Source organism: Geotrypetes seraphini, chromosome 2 (assembly GCF_902459505.1).
Source record: "Geotrypetes seraphini chromosome 2, aGeoSer1.1, whole genome shotgun sequence".
In the NCBI taxonomy this organism is placed as follows: Eukaryota; Metazoa; Chordata; class Amphibia; order Gymnophiona; family Dermophiidae; genus Geotrypetes; species Geotrypetes seraphini.
The window spans coordinates 79,556,823-79,583,246 of NC_047085.1; the positions used below are offsets into that span (position 1 = coordinate 79,556,823).

The 26,424-nt window shown below is 40.5% G+C and overlaps 1 protein-coding gene across 6 annotated transcripts in view; it reads left to right on the forward strand.

Annotated features, from left to right (window-relative positions):
* RUNX1T1 (RUNX1 partner transcriptional co-repressor 1) overlaps positions 1–26,424 on the forward strand; it is a 446,411-nt gene that overhangs the window by 369,037 nt on the left and 50,950 nt on the right. For all 6 annotated transcript variants that reach the window (XM_033933228.1, XM_033933232.1, XM_033933227.1 and 3 more), the window contains 2 exons: positions 6,105–6,173; positions 18,183–18,373. In XM_033933228.1, the coding sequence (XP_033789119.1) occupies positions 6,105–6,173; positions 18,183–18,373 (260 nt within the window). The remainder of the gene's footprint in view (positions 1–6,104; positions 6,174–18,182; positions 18,374–26,424) is intronic.

Genomic DNA, 26,424 nt, shown 5'->3' on the forward strand with positions numbered 1-26,424 from the left:
GCTTTGGGTGGTGGGGGTTTGGGAGTGCCAGCAGGAGGGAGTGGGCATCCCTCCTGCCACAAACAGTATGGGGGGTTGGGGTGACTGCGGGAGGGAGTGGTCATCTGTCCTGCCGGCCATCTTGTGATGGAGTTTGGTGGTTCCTTGCAGCTGCCACTCAGCTGTTCACGGTAGGTAGCAGCAATGTGATTCTCTAAAGGGCTTTTGTGACATGGATGCTGGTTAGAGAATCAGGATGGTTAGGTGGGATTAAGCGGCTGCTGAAACTGAGCATCTTATACAGAATCAGGCCTCCATCTGCAAACTATGCACCATCAGAGATGCACATGTTTATAGAATAGTGCTTAGGCACATATTTGGCAAAGCACTACTTTATAAAGGTCATGTTCTCTTTATAGAATAACATATAGCACCAATTTCCAAGCCTGACTTTGGGCACCAGACTTATGCCTGCTGAAGCTTGGTGTAGATGCTGGCACCCAAGTTAGGCACATATACTCAGTATTCTATAACTACTCACATAGATTTTTGGAAAACAAATAGAATGTTAGGGATTATCAGGAAAAGAATGGAAAACAAAAATTAAAATTAAAATTTTATCATGCCTTTGTATTGCTCTATGGTGTGGCAGCATCTCGAATACTGTGTGCAATTCCGGTCAATGCATCTGATAAAAAATATTGTGGAATTAGAAAAGGTACAGAGAAGGATGACGAAAATGATAAATGGGCTAGTGCTCTTCAGTCTAGAGAAGGGACGGCTCAGGGGACTTATAATAAAGGTTTATAAAATCCTGAGTGGAATGGAATGAGTAGATCTGAATTGCTTGTTTATTCTTTCCAAAAATAGTAGGACTAGGAGGCATGTGATCAAGCTACTAAATAGTAGATTTAAAACAAACCAGAGAAATATTTCTTCACCAAATGTGTAATTAAGCTCTGGAATTTGTTGGCAGAAAATGTGGTGAAAGTGGTTAGCTTAGCAGGGTTTAAAAAAGAGTTGGACAATTTACTAAAACAAAAGACCATAAGCCATTATTAAGATTGCTTGGAGAAAGCCACAGCTTAATCCGAGGATAAGTAGCGTAAAATCTATTTTTTTCTCTTTGGTATTGTGCTATGTACTTGTGACCTGGGTTGGCCACTGTTGGAAACAGGATGCTGGGTTTGATGGAGCTTTGGTCTGTCCCAGTATGGCAACTCTTATGTTCTAACATGGTCATGCCCTCTTTTGGGATACACACTATGGGAGTTAGGCACTCGGCATTAGCCAGATGCATGCACAAATTTTAATGAGTGGTAGTTAAAATCAACAATCGGTTGTTGGCACCCAATTAATGATAATTAAGAGCTCATTAACTAATTAACTTGGGTGCCCATCTCAGCAGTGTGCCCAAATGTATGCACAATATATAGAATCTGGAGGTATATGTATATATGCCAGTATACTGATCAATTATTTACATAAGACGTGCATAATTGTGGTGCCCATGAGAGCAAGGTATTATCTACTGCAAACATCTCCCCATGCCAGACTCTGTGCTATGATAGCAACTACATATTTTGATGTGTGTTATTTTCCTAAAGTCTGCCTGTGAATAAAGTTGCACTCATTTTGACAGAGTCAGCCTGCATATTACAGTTCAGTGATGATTTTCCCAGAAATGCTATTCTGAGTTGGGACTTAACAGATGCTTTTGAGAAATAACAGAAAGAGTAGCCAGAACTGGGAGTGAAACTACTGGTGTGAAAAAGCATGTAACATGAAGACAGCTGTGAGTTGTTAAGTTATGTTTCATCACATCTCATGCTCCCATTAATCAGCATTTTGAATCCAACAATATTCAAAGACATTTGGGGAATTCCTCCACTATGGATTTTTTTTTTAAAACATTATATTATTTCTTACATGTATCTAAATTTAAGATATGAAAATTAAACATGAATATAATTCATGAGTCTGCCTAAATATTCAGAGGCAGAAGTCTCTAGATAAAATATCAGAGGTGGTACTTTGTGTGTATTCAGCAGTACTGTACATTTAAGTAGGACCACCGAATATTTCTGCCTTTACCATGTCACCACTTTAATGCATACAGTAAGGGCCTCTTCTATCAAACTGCATTTGCAGTTTGTAGCGCAGTGAGCCGCGCTAAATGGCCCACACACGCTCATAGAGTATGGGGAAATTCTGAAAATGGTGCCTATAAAATAGGCACTTATAATGTATCACATGTCAATCTTGCTTAGGTGCCTTTTACAGAATCGTGCCTACTGGCACCTAACTTAAAACTTAGATTCTGTAATATAGGCCAGAGTTTTAAAGGTCTAAATTATAGGTGCCTAAGTACTTTAGAGAATTGTGCCTAGCAGTACTGAAGTCCATCTTTATCCCTAAGCATGTCTACTTTGGCATTAGGTGCTGTTAGAATTGCAGCTAAGGTGACAGACATCTATCACCCAGTTAATTAATTTATTTTTTATATTATGAGCTTATTGAAGCTCATAATTGAAGCCAGTTTACTGATTTAAGGCCCCCTTTTATCAAGCCGTTTTTTATTGCCGTCCGCTGCAGTAAAAGCTCCTATGCTCATAGAATTCCTATGAGCGTCGGAGCTTTTACCACAGCAGCCAGCGATAAAAAAAACCGTAATGCGTCTTGATAAAAAGAACCTAAGTTAGGCACCTCTTATAGAATTTGCCTCTGTGTGTTTACATAAGAATGTAAGTATTACCATACTGGGACACACCAAAGGTCCATCAAGCCTAGTATCCTGTTTCCAACGGTGGCCAATCAGGGTCAAAAGTACTTGCAAGATCCCAAAACAGTAAAACAAATTTTATACTACATATTTATCCCAGTGGATTTTCCCAAAGCCATCTTTTAGGAAATTATCCAAACCTTTATAAAACCATCCTATGCTAATTGCTCTTACCACATTTTCTGGCAACAATTTCCAGTGTTTAATTACACATTGAGTGAATAAATATTTTCTCTGATTTGTTCCACTCCACTCAGTATTTTATAGACTTCTAACATAACTCCACTCCACTGTATTGTTTCCAAGTGGATGACCAGGGGGCATTTTGAGGCATATTTCATCCTGGGAGTGGAAGACCGGTTTGGCACTTATGGAGGAAGCTTAGCCATCACATAGCCCAGTGCCATGTTGTGCAATGATTTGCCCTTGAATACATAATATTTGGCTACAGGCAGCTATTGAGCCAACGCTAGAGCCTGAGAGACAGGGACATGAGCACGGAGGTTTTTTAGAAGCCTGATCACCTCATTTTGAACATGCTGGAGAGGTCGTACATTCTTTGTCATGTGACCACTGAATTGCACATTGCAGTAATCCATACAGGAGAGTACTAAGGCATTGAGTAGTTGGGCAAAGTCAGACTCTGAAAAGTAGCTCCTTATTTTTCGGAGTTGTCGCAGGTAGAAAAATGAGGAAGATACCACCTGAGAGAAATGGTCAGAAAGTGACAGGTTGCAATCAAGGAATATTCATAGAACTGTGCACTTGGTCTTTTGCAGTTATAGTAGTTGAGTCCCATCACAGCGAGGTACGGGCATGGTCGCAGCATTCTTTGCAGATCCAAAGGAGTTCCGTCTTGGAGGTTTTTAGTTGTAATTTGTTGACGGACATCCAGTTTTTGATTCCGAGAGACAGTTTAGGAGTTCCACAATCTGTACCTGTACCACCTGTACCATGACCTGCAGCATTGATTTTACATTGAAGAATATTTTTTTTATTTCTTTTACTATGTTAAAATCTACAGCTAGAATTCCTTGGCTGAGTAGACTCAAGCATATTTACTTTCCTCTGTCAGCAACTCTCAGTATTCTAGAGTCATTTGTCTCCTGATCATATCATATTCATCATAATGAAAAAAAAAATGGAAGAACAGGTACAGTGTTTTTAATAAGGCCTATAAAATGTTGATGATAGAACCTTAGGGGTCCTTTTATCAATCTGCGGTAGAGGTTTAGCGCACGTAATCCCACGTAGAGAATGACACGGGGGAAAAATCTGTCCCCGTCACCGCCCCGTCACCGGCCCACCATCCTCTGCACCGCCCAGTCACCGCCGTTCCCTTCACCGCCCCATCACTGTCACCGCCATCCCTTTCACCGCCCCGTCACCGCCACTGCCATCCCATTCACCGCCCCGTCACCGTCCCCGCTGCATCCATATAAGCCTTAGTACTGTAATATTTAGCTTATTCCTTTCTTATAAATCAAAGTTCCTGCTGCTGAACTAGAGAAAGAGATGTTCAGCTGGCAGGGCTTTGTTTATAAATTTTTATCAACACAACTAAAGCAAAAAATAAATAGAATTTTTTTTCTACCTTTGTTGTCTGGTTTCTGCTTTCCACATCTTCTCATTCAATTCCTTCCATCCACTGTGTGTCTTCTCTCTGCGTCTTCCATTTGCTGTTACTGTGCCTCTCCCTTCACTCCCCCCCCAATTGGTCTAGCACCCATCTTCTTCCCTCCGCTCCCCCATAGTCTGGCATCTGTCTTCTTCCCATTCTGTCTTCCACATTTCCCTTCAGGGTCTGTTCCTCTCCACCCTCCTTCAATGTCTGTCCTATTCCTTTCCACCACCACCCTTCCCTCCCTCCTTTACCATCTGTTCCTTTCTACCACCCTTCAGCTCCTCTCGCGTGGCCTATCTACCTTCCTCCCTCTTATTTTCATGGCACGTTACAATGTAATTTGTGCAAGCCACTGGAGCCTGCGAGCTCGGTCCCTGTCCCATCCCCACAAACCATCTCGCTTCTGTGCTCCTATTTTCCCCATTTCTAATATCTCCCCTATGTATCTGCCATTGCCCCCCCCCCCCCGTGTCCATATACCATCCCCATGGCATGTCCCCTTTATGTCTCTGTCCCTATGCTCCATGCACATAATTTCCCCTCTTTCTGTTACCTTCCTGTGTCCAGATTTCCCCTATCTTCCTCTTCCATACCAGTGTGTCTCTTCTTTTCAACCCCATCTAGCTTTTTTCCCTCTTTGTTCCCCCCCCCCTGCTTCTAGCATCTGGCTCACCTGCCTGTCCTTCCCTTTCTTTCCTGCTGTGGATTTTTCTTCCGTTTTCATCCCCTTGGCCCAGAATCCTTTTCCCTTTCACTCCCTCCTTCCAATTTGAGCCGGGAACACTAGCGATCGCACGGTCCCCGCAGCCACTACCTGCCTGCCCAATCGATCCTAGTGTTTAGCCAGCTCTATCCCTTCTCCTCACCTTAGTTTATAGGTTTTCTTTTTCGGCGACCCGCACGCTATCAGAGAGCCGCGCACACGCGGCTGCTCAGTGTTCAATCTTCTGCTCTGCTGCAACTTCCTGTTTCCGGTTGCGTCAGAGCAGAAGATTGAACACTGAGCAGCCGCGCGTGCGCGGCTCTCTGATAGCGTGCGGGTCGCCGAAAAAGAAAATCTACAAACTAAGGTGAGGAGAAGGGAGAGAGCTGGCTAAACACTAGAATCGATTGGGCAGGCGGGTGTGAGCTGCGGGGACCGCGCGATCCTTCATGCCTCACTGCGGGGACAAGACCATTCACCGCCCCGCGGGCGGTGAATGGCCTTGTCCCCGTCGCCGCAGCGACTGCTAGTTTTCTTCCCCGTTTTCGGCGGGTGACCCGCGGCTAAAATGCGGTGGCCGCGGGTAAACCGCCACCGTGTCATTCTCTAATCCCACGCGTTAAACCACCTGCCTCACTAGCCGCTAATGACTGCATTGAGCAGGCGTTAGTTTATTAGCCGGCCACGGGGGTTAGTGCGTGATGAAATGTCCGACGCGCTAACCCCGCTAGCGTGGCTTAATAAAAGGACCCCTTAGTGTCTTTTTAATAAATGTGCTTTACCTTAGCATAAAAGATATAACACAAAAAGGAAGTGTTTCATGTGTACAAGTATATAGAAAAGAAGTGATAAGTTCCAATTATTGCCCATTTGGATGCCACATGTTTTTAAGATCATGTTTCATGTGTTATAATGTGCATGTTATGGACACTCTGAGAAAGGGCACTGATTCTGCACTGGATAAAAGATGAGCTACTGATGATGCTATTCTACCCAACCCCCTCTGCTTTTTACAGAATCACATCGGGAATTCCTTCACCGGCCTGCTTCTGGATACGTGCCAGAGGAAATCTGGAAGAAAGCTGGTAAGGATTGTTTAAAAACAGGAGTCTAATGTTCTGGCAGCTGTGTGTAGTTGTTAATGCAGTGAGGTGTGGAATTAAAAAAAAGAATGATTAGTAACAGGAGAAGATCATCTTGTGTATTCTTCGAGAACGTTGGATCAAGGCTATAAAATGACCTTTTATTTAGGATTCCATCTTGATTAGTCTATCATCCTGATGAAGCTTGTATACAGCCTCTCTTTGTCCTTGCTCTATGCTGTTCTCAATTGCACCCAGATAATGATCCAGAAAGACTTGTGGCGACCGTTAGAGTAAATAGATCTTGTGTTTTTGAGGAGGATACATACAATAAGAATTGTTTCTGTCCCAGTATGGTTCCGTTCTTCCCAACTTGTGTTCATACGGTACCTGAGAATCACTTGACAGTCTCAGATGAGTGGTGATTTTTATTTTGCTACTGCATTCTGTTTCTTCAGATTTATCCCTTTACCATCATTCTAGTGTTATACAAGGGTGGTTTGAAAAGTCTGGTAAAAAAGCAAGTTAAACAACATAGTCTCCATTGAGAGCTATACACATAGGGCCAGATTCTGTAAAGGATGTCTAACTTTAGGCTTCCACAATGTGGATATTCAACGACTTAGGCGTGGATAATAAGCCCAATTAACGCCTTTAACAAGTAATAATTGAAAGTTAGACATCCAAAGGCCATGCACGATTCACAAAATAGGCGTCCACAATTCCATGGATGCCCATCAGAAAAAGCTGCACCTAATGGGCTAGATGTGGGCATGGCTTCGATATAGATGTAAATTTATAGAATTGCATGCCGCTCTGCGTCCTAACACATCTACCTAATGCTTAAAATGTAGGTGTTGCAAAAGCAGGTCTACTTTTGAGTATCAGCTGGGCACTAGGTAGGCGTGAGTTACGTGGATGAGACTTAAGCGTTACTTAGACATGCTGGAGGCATCTGCATATAGGTGAACAGGGCTTCTATTTTGGGGGTATAGAGGACTCCAGTTTGATATTAAGGTCAAAGCAAAGCACCCCCTGTGGTTAAAGACCCTGCTGCCATCTACCACAGGTTATTGGTTCAACCCCCCCCCCCCCCATACCTTAACAGCTTCTTTTTGGTCTCATAAGAGAGTATGGGTTGTGGATTTTGCCATTTACAGTTGCACTCTGTCGTTTCCAGGATCCAGAGGGAAACTTATTTTTCCCCTGATATGGCTTTAATTTCCTAAGGTGTCATCTCACATGGCAGGAACCCCTGCATAAAAGAAACCTCCTGTGGCTCAGGGTTTAAAGGATACTGGCAGACAGAATATCTCACCTTGGAATAAGAACAGTCAAAAAAAAAAAGGCAAGGGAGGTGTGTTTTCAACCAATGGGACCACCATTTCTAATAAAGACTTTATCATTAGTTGAAAAGACACCTCCCTTGCCTTTTTTTGTTTGACTGGCAGTGGTTAAAGGCACATCTTCCCAAGGTGGGTTCTAATCCCTAGTATGGTCAGGAACCCCCATCACATATTCCTATTTTTTTAGTGACATTCTGCTATCTAGGTGCATATTGATGATGTCACAATGATGTCAAGATTGTGCATCAGACATGTCCACTTTCTCTGAATCACAGCCGTTGTGAGTAGGGATTCTCTTCTTATTTTCTTAGTCTTATGGGAATGAGGTTTAGTGTGTGATTCTCAAAATCCGCTTTGGCGGCTTGTGAGACTTGCTTTTTTACCAAACTTTTCAAATCACCCTCGTACGTGGCATGTTTCTCAGAACACATAACATAACATAACTTTATTTTTCTATACTGCCTTAATCAAAAGAATTCTAGGCGGTTTCCACAAAAGAGAAAAACTGGACAATCAGTGAAATACAAAATAATAAGAATAAGATTACAGCTTATTATTTAAAAATACCTTAAAATTTAAATTAATACAGCAAAATTATTGTGTTAGAATAAAAGCACAAATTAAGAGATGCATTTATCAAATAATACACGATCATAGAACTCAGTATAAATTACAGAATTTTCTTTAAAAAGCAAATCTATTTTATTCAAGACCTAGTTGAGGGTACTGAAAGTCTTGCAGTATTTTCTAAAGCTCTTAACTGTTGTTTGATAATTTTGTAATAGCCCCAAAAGATGTCTATTTTATACCTTTTTTAAATGCAGGTAAGATAAGTTGCTATTTCCAGTTATACAGTAAAAGGCTATTCTATATCTGGGCACCTCCATTTAGGAACCCCAGGGATGGACAGTACAAACATATAATTTAATGGAACATAGGCACCTAGATTCCATTATACAGTATACAGAATGACACGGGGCCAATTTTTTCTCCATCCCTGCGGGAACTCAATTTCCCGTCCTGTCCTCGAGAGTTCTGTCTCTCTTCTTGCCTCATCCCTGCAAGCTCTGTCCTCATCTGCACAAGCCTTGAATACTTTAAAATAATAAATGTTTGAGGTTTGTACGGTTAAGGCAGAGCATATGGGGAAGGGACATGGAAATTGAGCTCCCATGAGGAATACTGGCATAACCCAGTATTAATTCTCCTAACATTTTAGGACTCACACTTATGCCAGCCATGGAGCTGGTATAAGTGCAAATGCCTAAACGCAGCTGGTACCCATGTAACTTACAGTATTTTGCAAGTGTACTGTATATGTAGGAGCTCTACCTAGCAACACCTCACCTAAATCCATACATAACTTATTCTTTTTTTAATTTGGTTAATTGATGTAGTAATTGACCATGCTATTAAAAAACAGATTTAAAAAAATGTAATTGATAATTAGAGTTATGCATGGATATCCACACCTAGCAGCGCCTAGCAATGCCTACCTGATAAATAGGTGTTGCTAGGCATCTGTAATTAGGACACCATTTACAGAATCAAGCCCTATTCATTTACACGGAACCTGTTGCATTTCATGCTCACACTTATGCCAGCTCTATGGCCTAGGTCAGTGGTAGGCAAACTCATTAATGAAGAGCCACAATGATTAAGATTTTTTTTGAGAGCCATACCCCGTGCTCGCTTGCACTATGACGGCTACGTCAACCCAACTGACACCCCGCTCGCCTGCACATAGTCGAAATCGATTCATGGCAGAGCCTAGAGAATGACACATGGAAAAAATTTGTCTCCGTCCCCGCCCCATCCGCTCGGTCCCCATCCCCACAAACCACCTGATTCCATCTACACAAGCCTTGAATAGTTTTATACTTAACTTATTATATTAAACTAAACTAAACTAAACCTTAGGTTTGTATACCGTATCATCTCCACATTCGTAGAGCTCTGCACGGTTTACAGGAGATGGGATAGAAAGGAACCAACAATGAAAGGTTAGAGGTCCAAGTATGAAGGGTTTTTAGAGGGCTTAGAGTGCCAGAGATGGAAAAGGTATCAGATTTTTGAGAATAGCCAGGTCTTCAGATGTTTGCAGAAAAGTTGGAGAGAACTCAGGTTCCGAAGAGGGGAGGAAAGGTTGTTCCAGAGTTCGGTGATTCTGAAGGGGAGGGAGATCCCTAGTTTTCCTGTATGGGAAATGTCTCTTAATGAGGGGAAGGACAGTTTAAATTTGTGGGTGGATCTGGTGGTATTAGGGTTAGAGGAGTTCCAAGAAAGAGGGATACAGGGAGGGAAGATGTCGTGTAGGATTTTGAAAGCTAGGCAGGTGCATTTAAAGTGGACCATGGCGATTATCGGAAGCCAGTGCGGCTTGGACAGAAGCGGAGAGACGTGGTCAAATTTATTTTTTACGAAGATGAGCTTGGCTGCAGCATTCTGTACAATTGTCAATTTATAAATCAGCGTCTTCTCCCCAGTCTCTCTTCCCCATTTTCCTTCAGTGTCCTCAGCCCACTCTCTCTCCACTTCCCTTCAGAGCATGCACAGTGTTAGGGAGAATGCTGCACTGTTTCCCTACTGTATCTGAGGTACCACAGAATGAACTGCACAAAAAAACTCCAATATAGCTTTAGCCATGAAGAGGTCTGGACTAATGTCTACAGCTCCTTTAAACCCAGTAACCCTCTTCTCTCTACCCCACTCTCCTCCAATAATGCTGCATCAGAATCCCTCTTGTGCAAACTGCCTGTTCCTCAGACCCTTGTCTCCCCAGACAACATGCCTAATGATGTTGATGGCAATCATGAAAGGACTGCACTAATGCCAGAAGGAAGGGGAGGCTCGTGATAGGCCATATTAGGGGTTGAATCAAGACCCATGAAGGGATCCATGCACCGCTGTGCGCTTATGCGTTCATAACTATACATGCATATTGGAGAGAGATTCCTGGTGGTGGAGTTAAGCATGACATTCATAAATGATCTAGAAACAGGAACGAAGTGTGAGATAATAAAATTTGCGGACGACACCAAACTATTTAATGGAGCTCGGACGAAGGAGGAATGCGAAGAATTGCAAAGGGACTTGGACAAACTAGGGGAATGGGCTGAGAGATGGCAGATGAAGTTCAATGTTGAGAAGTGTAAAGTATTGCATGTGGGAAACAGAAACCTGAGGCACAATTATACGATGGGAGGGATGTTATTGACTGAGAGTACCCAGGAAAGGGACTTGGGGGTAATGGTGGACATGACAATGAAGCCGACGGCACAGTGTGCAGCGGCTGCTAAGAGAGCGAATAGAATGCTAGGTATAATCAAGAAGGGTATTACAACCAGAACGAAAGAAGTTATCCTGCCGCTGTACCGGGCAATGGTGCGTCCGCATCTTGAGTACTGCGTCCAGTATTGGTCGCCGTACCTTAAGAAGGATATGGCGTTACTTGAGAGAGTTCAGAGGAGAGCGACACAACTGATTAAGGGGATGGAAAACCTTTCATACGCTGAGAGATTGGAGAACCTGGGTCTCTTTTCCCTGGAGAAGAGGAGACTTAGAGGGGATATGATAGAGACTTACAAGATCATGAAAGGCATAGAGAGAGTAGAGAGGGACAGATTCTTCAAACTTTCAGAAAATAAAAAAACAAGAGGGCATTCGGAAAAGTTGAAAGGGGACAGATTCAAAACGAATGCTAGGAAGTTCTTCTTTACCCAACGTGTGGTCGACACCTGGAACGCGCTTCCAGAGGACGTTATAGGGCAGAGAACAGTTTCGGGGTTTAAGAAAGGATTGGACAATTTCCTGCTGGAAAAGGGGATAGAAGGGTATAGATAGAGGTTTACTACACAGGTCCTGGACCTGTTGGGTCGCCGCATGAGCGGACTGCTGGGCGCGATGGACCTCAGGTCTGACCCAGCAAAGGCATTGCTTATGTTCTTATGTTCTTATCTATCTAAAAATGTAACGAATAATTACTATTTGTTTGCTGATTTTAACATAGTGGCAGTAAGAAGATAGTAAATATGGCAGGGAAGAAGTTTAGAAATCCTTTCACAAGTATTTTAAATTAAAACCTGCAGAAAGATGTCATGTTTAACTTTATACGAGGGTAAATCAAAAAGTAAAGGCAAAATACATTTAATGACTTTAATAGAAGTACTGTGAACAATTGAACATATCACTTTTCCACATAGTCCACACTTGTTATATCATTCAACTGTCTAATGCATTCCTACAGAGAAGTTTTTTGGCTGCTCTCGAAGCCAGGTGAGCACTGCTTCCTTTACTTCATCATGCTTTGTCATTTGCTCTCCGGGTCACAGTGATGCACACATGTCTCGTCGCCAGTGACAATTCTTTCCAGAATACTCAGATCTTCTTCATAATGTCTCAGGAAAGGGTCGCAACCTCCACACACTGTTGCTTATCAGATCAGTAAGCTGTTTGGGAACCCATCGTATGCAGACTTTCCTGTATCCCAAGTCATCGTGCAGATTCATAGCTGATATCCAAATTTGTAGCCAATTGAGACACCATTATCCGTCGGTCTTCTCTAATCAAGGCATCCACTCTGTCAATGTGCTCTTCTGTGCGCGATGTTGATGAGCAACCAGAACAACCTTTATTGGTTACACTTGTTCATCCTGCTTTAATCCTTTTTACCCACTCATAAACCTTTAATTGATTCATGGTGCTATGTTCATACTGAGACAAAATCCAATGGTGAATTTCTGCAAGTTTCACTCCCTCTAACATAGAAAGCGCACTACTGCACAATGTTCTTCAATGGTTGGTGCAATCTTGTAAAGGAGTGTCCATGTTTTTCACCTCATGGCTGCAATATGACTAAAGGTTGAGCACTGGACTGTGCATGGCCGGACTATCCAACAGGCAATGTACAAGTACATATGTTGCATTTAACTAGCTCTGTTCCGGTTATTGCATAACTGCCTTTAATTTTTGATGCACCCTTGTATTTAGAAGTTGCGTTAGTTTGTATTTGCTTAGAGATTCAGAAAGACATATGTCTTGCTGTGGGGGGGAGGGGGGCTGCATTTTTGCACATAACTGTATGCGCTAAGGATGTGCATTCGGTTCGTTATTGTGTCTTGAAAAATTTTATGTATGCAAATTGATTTAACACTCATTAACTTTTGAATTAATGCATATAAGGTTGATATGTCCATCTTTTAAAAAAATCCAATGTGCATGAAAAATGTAATTATCTTGGAATTGTGAAATGAATTAAAATCAATTGTAAAATCAGGACAAAGGGCAAAAAAAAAAAAAAAATCCAAATAGGAAGCAGAGGGTTTTTTTTCCCTTGCAAATATCCCTAGTATGCACATTAGCCCAGATCGACCAACACCTAGAAAACAGCAACAGCCGTGTGTTAGTCACACTTAGGCGCCATTAACAGAATCGCGGCTACTGGCACCTAAGATAAAACTTAGGTACCGGTAATATAGGCCATAGTTTTAAAGGCCTGCATTTACGGCAGCTAAGTTTTTTGGAGAATCACGCATAGCGGCACCTAGTGATGCCTAAGGTTATCTCTGCCCCTAAACATGCGCTATGCTATAGGTGTGGTTTTTAATGGAGTGTTCAATTGCTGCACCAATTAAAGCTGATTAATGCAATTAGGTGTCAGTAGGTGCGATCTAGGCACATACTAGTGCCTAACATTCGGCGCTGTTTACTGAATTTAGCTCATTAGGTTCCTTTTATTTATTTATTTAAAAGATTTCTCAACCGCCTATTCCTAGGCAGCTTTACAAAAAAAAAAACCAAAAAAAAACCCCCTGGAATAACTTATGCTCTTATATGCCCCACAGGAATAAAATTTGCATCCTTTCATAAGCGCATCAGGCCAGATTCTATAAATGGTGCTTAAATCAGCAGCCACCTATAAAAATGGTGCCGGCCACATGTCAATGACACTTAGGCACCGTTTCAAGAATTGTGGCTAATGGTGCCTACCCAAAAACTTAGTGTCTGCAATGCAGATGCCTAAGTTCTTTAGTGAATCTCATGTAATAATAATAATAATAATAACTTTATTCTTGTATACCGCATTACCATGGAAGTTCTATGCAGTTAACAGATGAAGAGACTGTACATTTACAGCGAAGTTACAATTTTGTTAATGTTACATTTACATAATAGACTATACATTTTCAGTCATGTTACATTTACATTTTAGACGATAACTTTACGGTGAAGTTATTTTTACAGCTAGGTTGTATATTCGGAGTAGTTACATTCGCTATAAGTTACATACAGCGGTGTTACAAATGGCAGTGTTACATACGGAGGTAAAGAGTCTGGGGGTGAGTCGAGGTCAAAGGAGGAGGAAAGAGGAGGGAGGGTAGATCAGAGGAATTTGTCAAAAAGGTAGGTTTTGATTAATTTCCTGAATGTTTGATAGGGGGGGGAATTGGAGATGAGAGTAGAGAGGCATTTGTTCCATTTGCCCGCTTGGAATGGCACCTACATTCCTCTCCACCCCTACTCAAGCCCACTTAGGGATAAGGCATCCTGCTGTGGACATGATTCCAGCGCCTGCACTGTAAACGCCTCCTGGCACCTACTTTGCTTTTAACAAATTTTAATAGGTTTTAAATGCAATCAATTACCACACCGATTAAAGCCAATTAAATCTATTAAGTTAGGTAGCGGTAGGGTGCCTACCAACACCTAACTTATGGTGCCGTTTATAGAATATGGATCATCATGCATTTGAAAATATTGGAATTACGAGCAAGACTCTGACATCCTTTCATAGAAGATGGAATCTGTTTGGTTACAATAAAATCCAATGATCACCAGCTCCAAGAGACCCTCTTTCCTTATAGAATGTGGTAAAATAATGTCTGTATATTTGCCTCTCTGTATTCCTCTTCCAGTGAGCTAAGAATGTTTGCAGTTGGTTATAAATATTCAAACACCTTGCAAATGTCCTATGAGTTCTCACTGCTGATCTGTGTGCCTATGAGACTAGAATAGGAATGCATAATTTAAATATAAATTGCCTGATTTGCATATACAATTAGTTAAGCTGCAGCTCTGATCATAAGCAAAAATTATTGTCCTGTATTGCCATTTAGAATTTTAATTCACCTTGAATATTCAAAGCAAATTAGGCCCTGCCTGTATTGTTCAAGGGTAGGATTATTTTTCCAAACCACACTTATGAAAAAGTATATATGAGCACAAATTTTTTCAGATAATTTTTAAAAATGTTTTAACTCTTCTTTGTTAATTCACTTAAAATAATTTAAAAACAGTGTAAATAGCATATCTGACTTCAAAAAGACATCTATTTCATTTTCCTATTATCGTTGGGTTTTAATAAACGGTGCTAGAGGTTTTAAACGCAGGCCGGAGAGATAAATGCTCCGATGCTCATAGGAATTCTATAAGCAACGGAGCATTTACCTTGCCGGTCTGCACTATAAACCTCTAGCGCTGTTTAGTAAAAGGATCTCTATATGAATCAGTAGTATTGTACACTGATAATAAGACAGAGAAGTGTAATACATGACTGATACATATAGCTGCTAATTGATTGTAAGGACTTCAGTAATCTGTTGAGTAGGGTGAAGTTCACCCTTGTGCTTCTCATGATGAAACCACATAACCCAAAGCCAACCACTGAAACATACTTTATACCTCTTACATTTTTAATTGTAACAACAAAAAAATATTGGAAAACTATGTTTTTAATTAAACAAAACATTTAATTAAGGTGCTTTTTAAGTGGGAAAACAATTAAGAGAAAACACTTCATGTCATAATTAGTTTTAATAGTGTTAATTGGCACTAGGCTTGCCAAGTTAATAATTGCTGCTTATTAAATTTTCAATTAATCATTGTCATTTTGCTTTGAATAAAGATGAAAATTAGATAAACTAATTCAGGGGGAGGATAGTTTCCCCTCTTAATTAAAACATTTAATATTTTAAAATGGAAATTACTTGTTTTACTTGTCATTTGGATGTTTGTATACTGCTTCTGCATAAATAGAATGTGTGCATCCCTCCTCCTTCCAAGTGTTGGTGACCAATTTCTGGCAACTCATTTTCCTCTGTGTAATTTTTGCATTAATAGACTGTGCCATTGACAGAAGTATACACAGGCGCTATCCTTAGTGCTGAATAAGAAAGGTAACATGGCACAGGAACCTACATTTCTATAAGATGCTCCAGTGTTTCTCAGAAACAAGAACCTGGTCAGCGGGGGGCTTTTCTCTTCTTTGTTTCTGTGAAAAATTCCTGAATCACACAACTGGATTGGTATATTTGATAGATACTAGATAGTCTAGGATATAAGATGATATTGGAGCTCATTTTCAAAGCACTTAGACACACAAAATACCATTGGTTTCTATGATACTGCGTGTCTAACCCATCACACTATCCCATCATCCTTTCTAATTATTTGGGATTTGTCAGTCATGTTATTTAATCAGCAAACTGACTTTTCAAACTGCTTACTCCACCTCAGGATTCATTATCATGAGCAACTGTATCAGGTCACCTCTGAGTATTTTGTATTTGTGAGAATATAGGCTGCTTTGTCTACCCTACTTTATCAATAGAGGTGAAATTTTGCAGTTGTTTGCCATTCTGTCTGATGTACAATATAATTTGAACTGAATGAGCTCTTATTTGTATACCTGACTGGTATCTAAGAGTAATTTTGATTATGAATTATATTCCAGATTTGAAGTGCTCACCTCTTGTTGTATGATCTGAAAAAGTTCCTTTAATAATCTCGTTGGAATAGATTTGCTTTTTGACATTTTACAGACATTGGGGTTTGGTATTCAGTGGGTCTTATCCTATTTTATTCTGATTTATTTATATTCTGTACTATTCTCACAATAAATTCTAGGCAGATAACAACAATTAAAATATATATATTGTGTCCATGCAAAATTATTCATTTAACAGTCATTAAAAATAAAAAAGATTTTAACAATTTTCTAAAGATATAATAATATGAAACTTTTCTTAGTGCAGTTGTAATGTCATTGTAAAGCTTTGTTCCTATAAAGATTTCATACAACCATATGAACTTATAAAATAGCCAAGCCTCAATGACGGGAGATAGCTCTGTTTATTAGGAAAGTTATCTACTTCATTAAACCTTCTGGTCTCATTCCCTGCAACTATTTATATATAAGTATAACCAATTTAAAATGTACTATTATCCAACTAGGAGCCATTCCTACCTACAGTAGATAAATTATGCACACCAGCCCATGTTTCAAGTTTCAAGTTTAATTAATTTTAACATACCAACCATCGACTTGCACCTGGCCGGTTTACAATGCTAAAAATGAAAGGTTAAAATAAATTATTATAGGGGGAGGGGAAATGTGAATATTAAGTGGACAAATTGCATGCCCAGATTTTCAGTGGCATCTGAATGATGTTGCTGAAAATCAAGACAGCCCGCCTTAGCAGTGCTGGGGCAGTCTGGGAAGCAGTGCTGGGGCAGACCAGAGTTTAGCAGGGATTTCAGTCCATTAAGTGAGTAACTATCTTTATAATGCTAGAATAGCTAAAACACTGTCCTAACTGTATCTGGGTAGTTACCTGGCTATTGGTCTCAATATTGCAAATACATGGATAAGTTCTAGCAGCCGCTGCATTTCCAAACATTTTGTGCTGGTATCTGATCATGACCCAGCACTGAATATCTGGGTATCAAAAAACTGTGGCAGTTTGCATTTAAAAATTGCTTATTGCCTTGGGTTGAATGTCAGCGTGATGATCTCTGTTGCTGGAGATTTGCTGTAAACAATCACACCTAGATCCTTTTCCCCAACTCTGACCTTGAGATTTCTTCCATTCAGCATGTAATCCACTCTGTATATCTCACTGTCCTTGTTGACACTGAATCTAATTTGACATTCATGGTTTATGTGCACGTTAACCATGCAAACCTTATGTTTCTGTCTGCAGTGGGATTCTTAGTAAACCAGACCTTTTAACAAACAATTGAAAGAAATGAAGTAAAAAAAAAACAAAACCCGAGTCATTCTGAGATACTCGGAATGTCAGGCTGAAATGTAGGTTATCGAGTTATGATGCATTCTTATTCACTGTCTATGCAAACAATAATATCCATGCAAGCCACAATCTTTATTTCAGCCTTTGATTTCCTGTAGCAAGGTTTGTTTGGGGTTTTTTTAACCTAAAAGCTGATGTTAATTTATTTGCTGTTCAGCACACTATGCCAAAGAGGCTGTGTCTACCTTCTCGTAGTTGTGTTGCTTCATTTTTTTTTTCCTAGAGAAATTAAATAGCCTAAAACCCGTGAAATAAGCTCCCTTTTGGGAAAAAAAAAAAAAAAAACTACCTGGAGCAAATGTCTACTGCTTATTTAATCCAGGCATATTTATGAATTCATATTTTGCTTGTGGGTTCTCTTTGACGTTCATTTTGAGTTCAAAGCTGTTGTATGTAATAAAACATATAAATTGGATGCAACAGAGCACAGTTGATATTGGCTCTCTTTCTTCCAAAAGGGGAAAGGAACTCCATTTAGTGGTCTCCGGGAGTGCAAGGATGGAACAGAAGCACAGGATGCCTTTGCCGCTCTTTCTCAAAATGTACCAAGCTGATGAAATCTCCTACTTTGTTCACAGAGGAAGCTGTCAACGAGGTGAAACGCCAGGCAATGGCAGAGCTACAGAAAGCTGTGTCAGAAGCAGAACGAAAAGCCCATGATATGATTACTGCAGAGAGAGCTAAAATGGAACGCACGGTTGCAGATGCCAAGCGTCAGGCTGCTGAGGATGCACTCTCTGTTATCAATCAGCAGGAAGACTCAAGCGAGGTACAATTGGCTTGAAGAATCAATTCTTTTCATTTCAGAATCTTATTTAATAAAGTTTGGGGTACATTGTCAGCACTGTTGCGTACATTAATAGGTATATTTACAATTGGTATCAGTAACGGTACCAGATATGCTGTGTATGTGCCCGCCGAATTCTATAAAGGTCGCTCAATTTGGGAGCCCAAGGGCTTCTTTTACAAAGGTGCATTAGGGCCTTAACGCGCGGAATAGCGCACGCTAGCCGCCACCGCCTCCTCTTGAGCTGGCGGTAGTTTTTTCGGTTAGTGCGCGCTAATACGGTGCATGCGCTAAAAACGCTAGCGCACCTTTGTAAAAGGAGCCCCAAATTTTCTTGGAATCTTGGATGCATGCACAGCCAAATTGATTAACAAGCCGTTTAAATATCGATAATTGGGTGCTCACAGTCAATTAGGGATTGTGCACTATCCTATAACGCAGGCAGAAACACAGAGCAGACCAATGATATCGAGAAGACTGCAATTTATTACGTAAACCAAACCCGACGTGGCTATATTTCGCCCTCAGGCTGCGTCAGGGGAATGTGCTAAAATTGAATTTAAAAGAAAATATATAAATATGCATAATGTGTAATTTATAAAATTCCATAACAAACAATAAATAATGTCATTTAAAATTAAATTAAATAAAATGAAGGAACATGCACAAATAAAACAGAACATAAAAGTGTGTTTGTCCAGTGTGCTTGTGACAAAATCTATGTCTGTGTATGCCTTAATAGTGTTATATCAATGAACTACTTGTGATCTTAACGAAAAGTGTTCATCATGCTTCAAAAGTGCTTGCATTACAAATTATTCAGAGCCTTGTGTGGTTTGTAAAAGAGGAGTAAGTTAGGCGCCTCCTATAGAATTTCCCCATTCTATAAATTGAAAGCACCATTGAAAACCACTTAAAAAATAATTTTTCAAAATTTAATTTTCGGACAGGCGTATAGCTCAGTACCATGTTGGCATCTATAGTAAAGTATAGTAAGGTGTCTATTCACACCTCCCCAAAAATGAGGAGTGGTTAGGGGTGGCGTTTGGGTGTGGATTGGCTTAGGTGCCGGTAGGCAGCGATTTTAGGCAGCAGTAGATTAGGTCAAGAAAACCCAGGCCTTATATACTGGCAACTAACATTATGATGCCTACTGCTGCCTAAGTTGAGCTAGGCGTGATTCTACAAACGGTACCTAAACTTGATTGACATGCAGTAGGCACTGATTTGGGCACTGTTTATAGAATCAGACCCTAGTGATGGACATCAATGCTAAGCTTCTAACTTCTTTTTCCTACCCTAGCTCAACCCCTGTAACCATTCACTTTTTATCTTCCTAAATTTAAGAGTTTAGTGAAATTTTGAGTGAAAACTTGTGTATTCAGCCCCAGTAAATTTTCATATAAGCATAACTCTCAGGAACATAAATTCTTTGAACATTGAGCCCTGTATCCTTGACTTACAGAGTGATTCTATAATTTGGCATCTATAATACTTATATGAGTCAGATTGCCAAAAATTGGCAGTTATATGCATAAATGCAGTAGACGCTCTTCTATAAGGTTGTGCTTAAGTGATATCGCTAGTAATTGCAAAAACGCATATAGGTGTGTCTTGAGCTTATATGCATAAATATGTTGCTACTAGTTGTATTTTTGCTAGGTACTAGTGACCTGGATTGGCTGCTGTGGAAATAGGATACTGAGTTGGATGGACCTGACCCAGTATGGCTATTCTTAACTTGTAGAATTCAAGGTTGTGTTCCTTGCAAAGTGCTTTTAAACACACTTATTTATGTCTGGCATTGGCCTTGCATAAATGGTCACGTCTAAATTTTGGTGTGCCAATCCAGATTTACTCTACTATTCTGTAATGATATCTTAGTGAGCACATGCCATTATAGACTTGGGCCCTGATTCTATAAATGACCTACATCAGTAGGTATTTAGATCGGGATGCCTACCAATGAAGGAACCATTGTAATTTTTTTTAATTGGTTCAATCAGCTCTGTTAATTGAACAGCACCATTAAAAAACAATAAAAAATATTTAAAAAATTAATTTTCAGTTAGGTACCTACATCACTAAGTGCCATGTAGGTGTCTACACCGAAGCACCTACCCAAAAAGTAGGCATAGTTAGGGGTGGAGTTTGGGTGTGCATTGCCTTAGGTGCCGGTAAATTAAGCTAAGAAAACTCTGGCCTAATATAACAGTGTCTAAGATGAGTTAGTAGGCACAATTCTACAGATTAACAACCACACCAAGCAAGGTGCTTTTATAGGATCAGGGCTTTGGTGCTCAGGATGCAGCATCCATGCACTTAAATTGTGGCACCAAGTTATAGAATCATTATTTCTTTGCTAAAGTTTGAATGCAATGATGTTTATTGAAGACAAACCAAATATCCATGTCTCATTAAAATGATCATGATCAATATGTCTGTGTAGTACATTCATAATTGTGATAAAACTACCTGATGCAATCTTTTAAAAAAAGAACTGTTTCTGCAGAAGATATCTTGTGATCTTTGGGCCACTGTCTGGCATTTTCTATCTTCATTCAGCTAAACAGAAATGCTTATGTTTGATTTTAAAAATATATATATATCAAGCTGATTTTTGGCCTGCAAAGAATGCCCATGATGTCATTTCTGTACCCACAAAACCATAGAAAGCAATCATCTTGCTGGTATGCCTATAACACTTCATGTACCAAGGCTGTATCATTGAGCAAACTGGTTCCGACAGCCTTGCAACACACCTAGCAAAATGTTGCCTTTTGTTGAAATCCGTCTCTCTATATTAGACCATGTTTTGTACAGTTCTCTCTTGCGTTCTTTCTTCTCCTTGAGTGTTTTCTGATTAAAGAAGAAAGGAGAAGGATTGAATGGTTTATAGCTCATAGTAAATGACAGCAGATAAAGATGTGAACGGTTTATCCAGTCTGCCCAACGAAGGCAAAGCTGCACCTACTATTTGATTCAAGTTTTAGGGCTCCTTTTATCAAGCTGCGGTAGGTGATTAACATGCGGAATACCGCCCATTCAACCGCCTGCCGTGCTAGTCGCTAACGCCTCCATTGACGAGGCGTTAGTTTTTTGGTGTGCCGCAGGGGTTAGCGTGTGATGAAATGTCCGACGCGCTAACTCCCATAGTGCACCTTGATAAAAGGAGCCCTTAGTTATTCATTCTTAAACACCGGTTGGCAATTTGCCATTATGTTAGTCAGATATAGGTAGTTTATTAGTTTATTTTTTTAAATAAAAAAAATCCCACACTATCCCACAATTCTAGGCAGGTTATAATTTTTACATGCATAAAATTCTTAAATATGATGCAGTCTTGGGACAATATTTTATACTCAAGAATCATTAGGGAAAAGGACATATATAATCACACTGAATCAGAATTATGCCCTATAATGGAACAAACGGGGACCCCGAGACACTGCAAGGCCGTACCATCACACAAACACATACACGCTGTCACTCACACCCCACTCACTCAGAAAAAAAGAAAAGAAAGTGGAGAAAAAGCCTCAGTTGAGCTTTGTCTGGAATAAAAACTCCACTTCTTACAAAGCAAGAAGAATGAAAACACTTGCACACGTGCAATATTTTATATCCCAAAGCATTGTTAATTGTGTTTAATTTGCTAATCTCAACATTAAAATGTTTCTCCTCCTCCGTGAGATGCACAGCTCCCTCACTCACAGTCTATGATAAAATAATATACAATACATATACTTGATCTTCATATGTCTCGTCATTTGTGGAACAGACTGTCCGGCGTTGGCCTTAGTTCCCTAGTCCACACAGACCATAGAAGTCCATCTTGCACTGGCTTTAGTTCGCTAATCCACACCTGTCTTTTGCCAATAAGCGGGACATAGACCTCAGAAGTCCATCCTGTATTGGCTTTAGTTCTCAACCACTATTGTCCAGCATAATAGCTCAACAGCCATGGTTTGTTTCCGTCTTTCTACTTAGGCAATCCTTGGGCCTATCCCACACATTTTTTTAATTCCTTCATCGCTTTGACTCCACCACCTCTCTTAGAAGGATGTTCCAGTCATCCACTACTCTTTCTGTGAAAAAGTATTTCCTGATACTTCTATTTTTAATTCTTTATAAATGTTACATTTAAATGTCTATTTTTCAGTTAATTAGGAGTTTGTTGAGGTTATGAAAATCAATGTTTATGGCTATATATGTGGCAGAGAAATCATTGCTAGATACCTTTTCTGTTGGCAATAAATGTAGAGGTTTTATTGTGGTTTGTCAGTTAAATCCTGAAACCCTGAAATGTGAGAAGATATATAATTTGTAATATTATTTTTTTCTGCTGTAGAGGATCTAAAGCAGTATTATAGAATTATCAGAGAGAAGCATTTGAACATATTTTAATCCTCTCTTCCTTAATTTTCCTTTTCCCGCTCAATCTGTAACATGAGAGATATGTCTATAGTATTTTCTATATTATACCCTAAAGGTGTCTGTGGCATTCCAGATCAAATAGGTTTTGTGCTATGTGCAAAGCTTTGTCTCCCTTGTTAGAAGAGATCTGGTCTTAGAAAATTGCATAATTCAAAACTAGCAATTGGAACTAAAAATCATAAAAGCAGTAAATCACAATGGTCTCCAGCCTGCTAATGAGCTGATTGTAAGGTCTCTAAAATGACTAATTTGTTTTGTTTGTGTTTTGCTCTTGCAGTCACAGGGAGGGAGTGGGTCTGTGCGGTGGAGAATGGTGTACAGAATGCAAAATCGGGAGGGTCTTCATGAAAAATGAGTCTGTAGAGCCATAAGGATGTTTTGGGGGTTTTTTAATTAGAATTCATTATTTGAGCCACAGGGATTATGGGTGAGCTGAAGGATAGGACAACCAGCATCTGGTAGGGAAAAATTACATGCTTGCAACCGGCAGTAAGAATGAAATGGGAATGGCTAGAGTGCAGATTTCAACACGATGCTGAAAGCTTTGAATTCTCCTGGTATGGGACATATGGCAATAAGATACATCATCCAGTCAGTCAGCAAAGTGGGAGCAATGTCAGTATTGCTAGTGCAGAAAATAATTAAATCATTAAAAATTCAGATACTCTAAGGGTAATTTTCTAAACCATTTTCAGATCTAAAATGCTTTCAGAAGCATAAATAGATTCTTATAAAATTAAGGGCTCCTTTTACAAAGACACGCTAGGGCCTTAACGCACAGAATAGCGCACGCTAAATTGCCTGCCGCATGCGCTAGCTGCTACCGCCTCCTTTTGAGCAGGCGGTAGATTTTTGGCTAGCGTGCACTAATCCAGTGCACGCGGTAGAGCCTGCAGTGCACCTTCGTAAAAGGAGCCTTAAGTGATACCTAAAAGTATGAGTTGTGCAAGATGGATCTACATTTACTACCAGATTCTGTATAGGTTGCCCAAAGTTGGTTGCATAATTTTGAGCATGGGTATCAAATTTGCATATATGTACATGATAATGATCAATTATTAGCATTAAAAAGTAGTTAATTACAATAATTAGGAGTTACATGCAGATCCACCTTAGGCCTTATTTTTTAATATGACCATCTAAGTTTCATAGGATATGTGGCCATGAGAGGGGCATGGCAGGTAAAGGACATTCCCAGAAACTAGGCACGATAGCAGGTTTAAATGCTGGTGTCCAAAGTTGGACTCAAAGCCCCTGATTCTACAAATGGCACCTAGTGGCTAGGTGTGGTTGCCACTCAACCACTAGGCATTGCTTGTAGAATTGTGCCTAACTTGACTTAGTCACCAGTTGGTGTCATAATGTTATGCACTGGTATATTAGGCCAAGGTTTTCCTGGCCTAATTTACTGGTGCCTAACACAAATGCCAACCGATACCCAAGTCTATCCATGCCCAAACTCCATCTATAACTATGCCTACTTTTTGTTTAGGAACCACTGTGTAGAAGCCTATATAGTACCTACCAATGTAGGTGCCTACATGAAAATTAATTTTGTAATCACATTGTAGTTGCTTTTTAATGGTGCTGTTCAATTAACAGTGCCGATTGAACTAATTAAAAAATCTGGACTGCAGTGAAGGGGACCCAGTCCTATATCCCACTCTAACTAGTAAATTTGTGGTGGACACTGTTAGCCCACCAAAACCCCTAAAAACCTACTGTACTGATCTATAGGTGACACCTGCAGGTATAAAGACTATTTGAGTGGTATACAGTTGAGTACAGTAGGTTGTGGGTGAGTTTTGGAGGGCTCACCATACCCCACTGTAAGGGTGTTATACTGAGATATGTACTTGGAGACCTTTTATGTAAAGGTCACTGCAGTGCCCCCTAGGGTTCCTCACTGCTCTGCTAGGATGTCCATGTGATCAGTCGGCTAATAATTCTGGCCCCTTCTACGTCCCAATGTATGGTTTTCATTCATTTTTCATTTGGATGGTTTTATTTGTTTATTTCAGAAATGGTAAAAAAAAAAAAAAAAGATAGACGCACTGAGGGCAAGAACATTTTAAGAAAAAAAAAAGAGACATATTTCTGCTTCAGAAATGGACATTTTTCACAAAGGACACATACCCCCCTGTTTTACTAAGGTGCGCTAAGTGTTTTAACGTGTATTTAGTGCATGCGCTAATGCGTCCATAGACTAACATGCATGCGTTAGCATTTAGCACGTGATTAGCGTACACTAATATTTAGTGTAGAAACATAGAAAGATGACGGCAGAAAAGGGCTACAGCCCATCAAGTCTGCCCACTCTGCTGACCCCACCCCATTAAGTCTGAGTGCTGATGACTTAGTTCCTTAGATCGACCCTTGTAGGGATCCCATGTGGATGTCCCATCTATTCTTAAAGTCGAGCACGCTGGTGGCCTTGATCACCTGCACCGGAAGTTTGTTCCAATGATCCACCACCCTTTCTGTGAAGAAGTACTTCCTGGTGTCACCACTAAATTTCCCTCCTCTGAGTTTAAGCGGGTGCCCCCTTGTGACCGAGGGTCCTTTGGGAACGAATATGTCGTTTTCCACCTCGACTCGACCTGTGACGTATTTAAATGTCTCAATCATGTCACCCCTTTCCCTGCGCTCCTCTAGAGTATAGAGCTGCAATTTACCCAGTCTTTCTTTGTATGAGAGACCCTTGAGTCCGGAGACCATTCTAGTGGCCATCCGCTGGACCGACTCGGCTCGAAGCACATCCTTACGGTAATGCGGCCTCCAGAATTGCACACAGTATTCCAGATGAGGTCTCACCATGGATCTGTAAAGTGGCATTATGACTTCAGGTTTGCGGCTGACGAAGCTTCTCTTGATACATCCCATCATTTGCCTTGCCTTGGATGAGGCCTTCTCTACTTGTTTGGCAGCCTTCATGTCTGCACTGATGATTACTCCCAAGTCCCGTTCTTCTGAAGTCCTAGCTAGTGCTACTCCATTCAAGGTGTATGTTCTGCATGGATTTCTGCTGCCGAGATGCATGACCTTACACTTCTTAGCGTTGAAGCCCAGCTGCCATGTCGAGGACCAGTTTTCCAACGTGATCAGATCTTGCGTCATACTATCCTTGAGATTGCTTTCACTTACTATATTACACAGTTTGGCGTCGTTGGCGAACAGCTCTACTTTACCCTGAAGCCCCCGGGTCAAGTCCCTTATGAATATGTTGAAAAGGGATGGTCCCAGGACTGATCCCTGCGGCACTCCGCTAGTCACCTCCGATGTCTCAGAGAGGGTGCCGTTGACCACCACCCTCTGAAGTCTTCCACTCAGCCAATCATTGACCCATGCAGTTAGTTTCTCACCCAACCCCATCGATTTCATCTTGTTTAATAGTCTATGGTGCGGGACACTGTCAAAAGCTTTACTGAAATCCAAGTACACTATGTCTAGAGACTCTCCCGAGTCTAGCTTTCCTGTCACCTAGTCAAAGAAGCTGATAAGATTGGATTGGCATGACCTGCCCCTAGTGAATCCATGTTGACAGGGATCCCTCAGATTTCCCTCATCCAATATCGTGTCTAATTTACCTTTAAGTA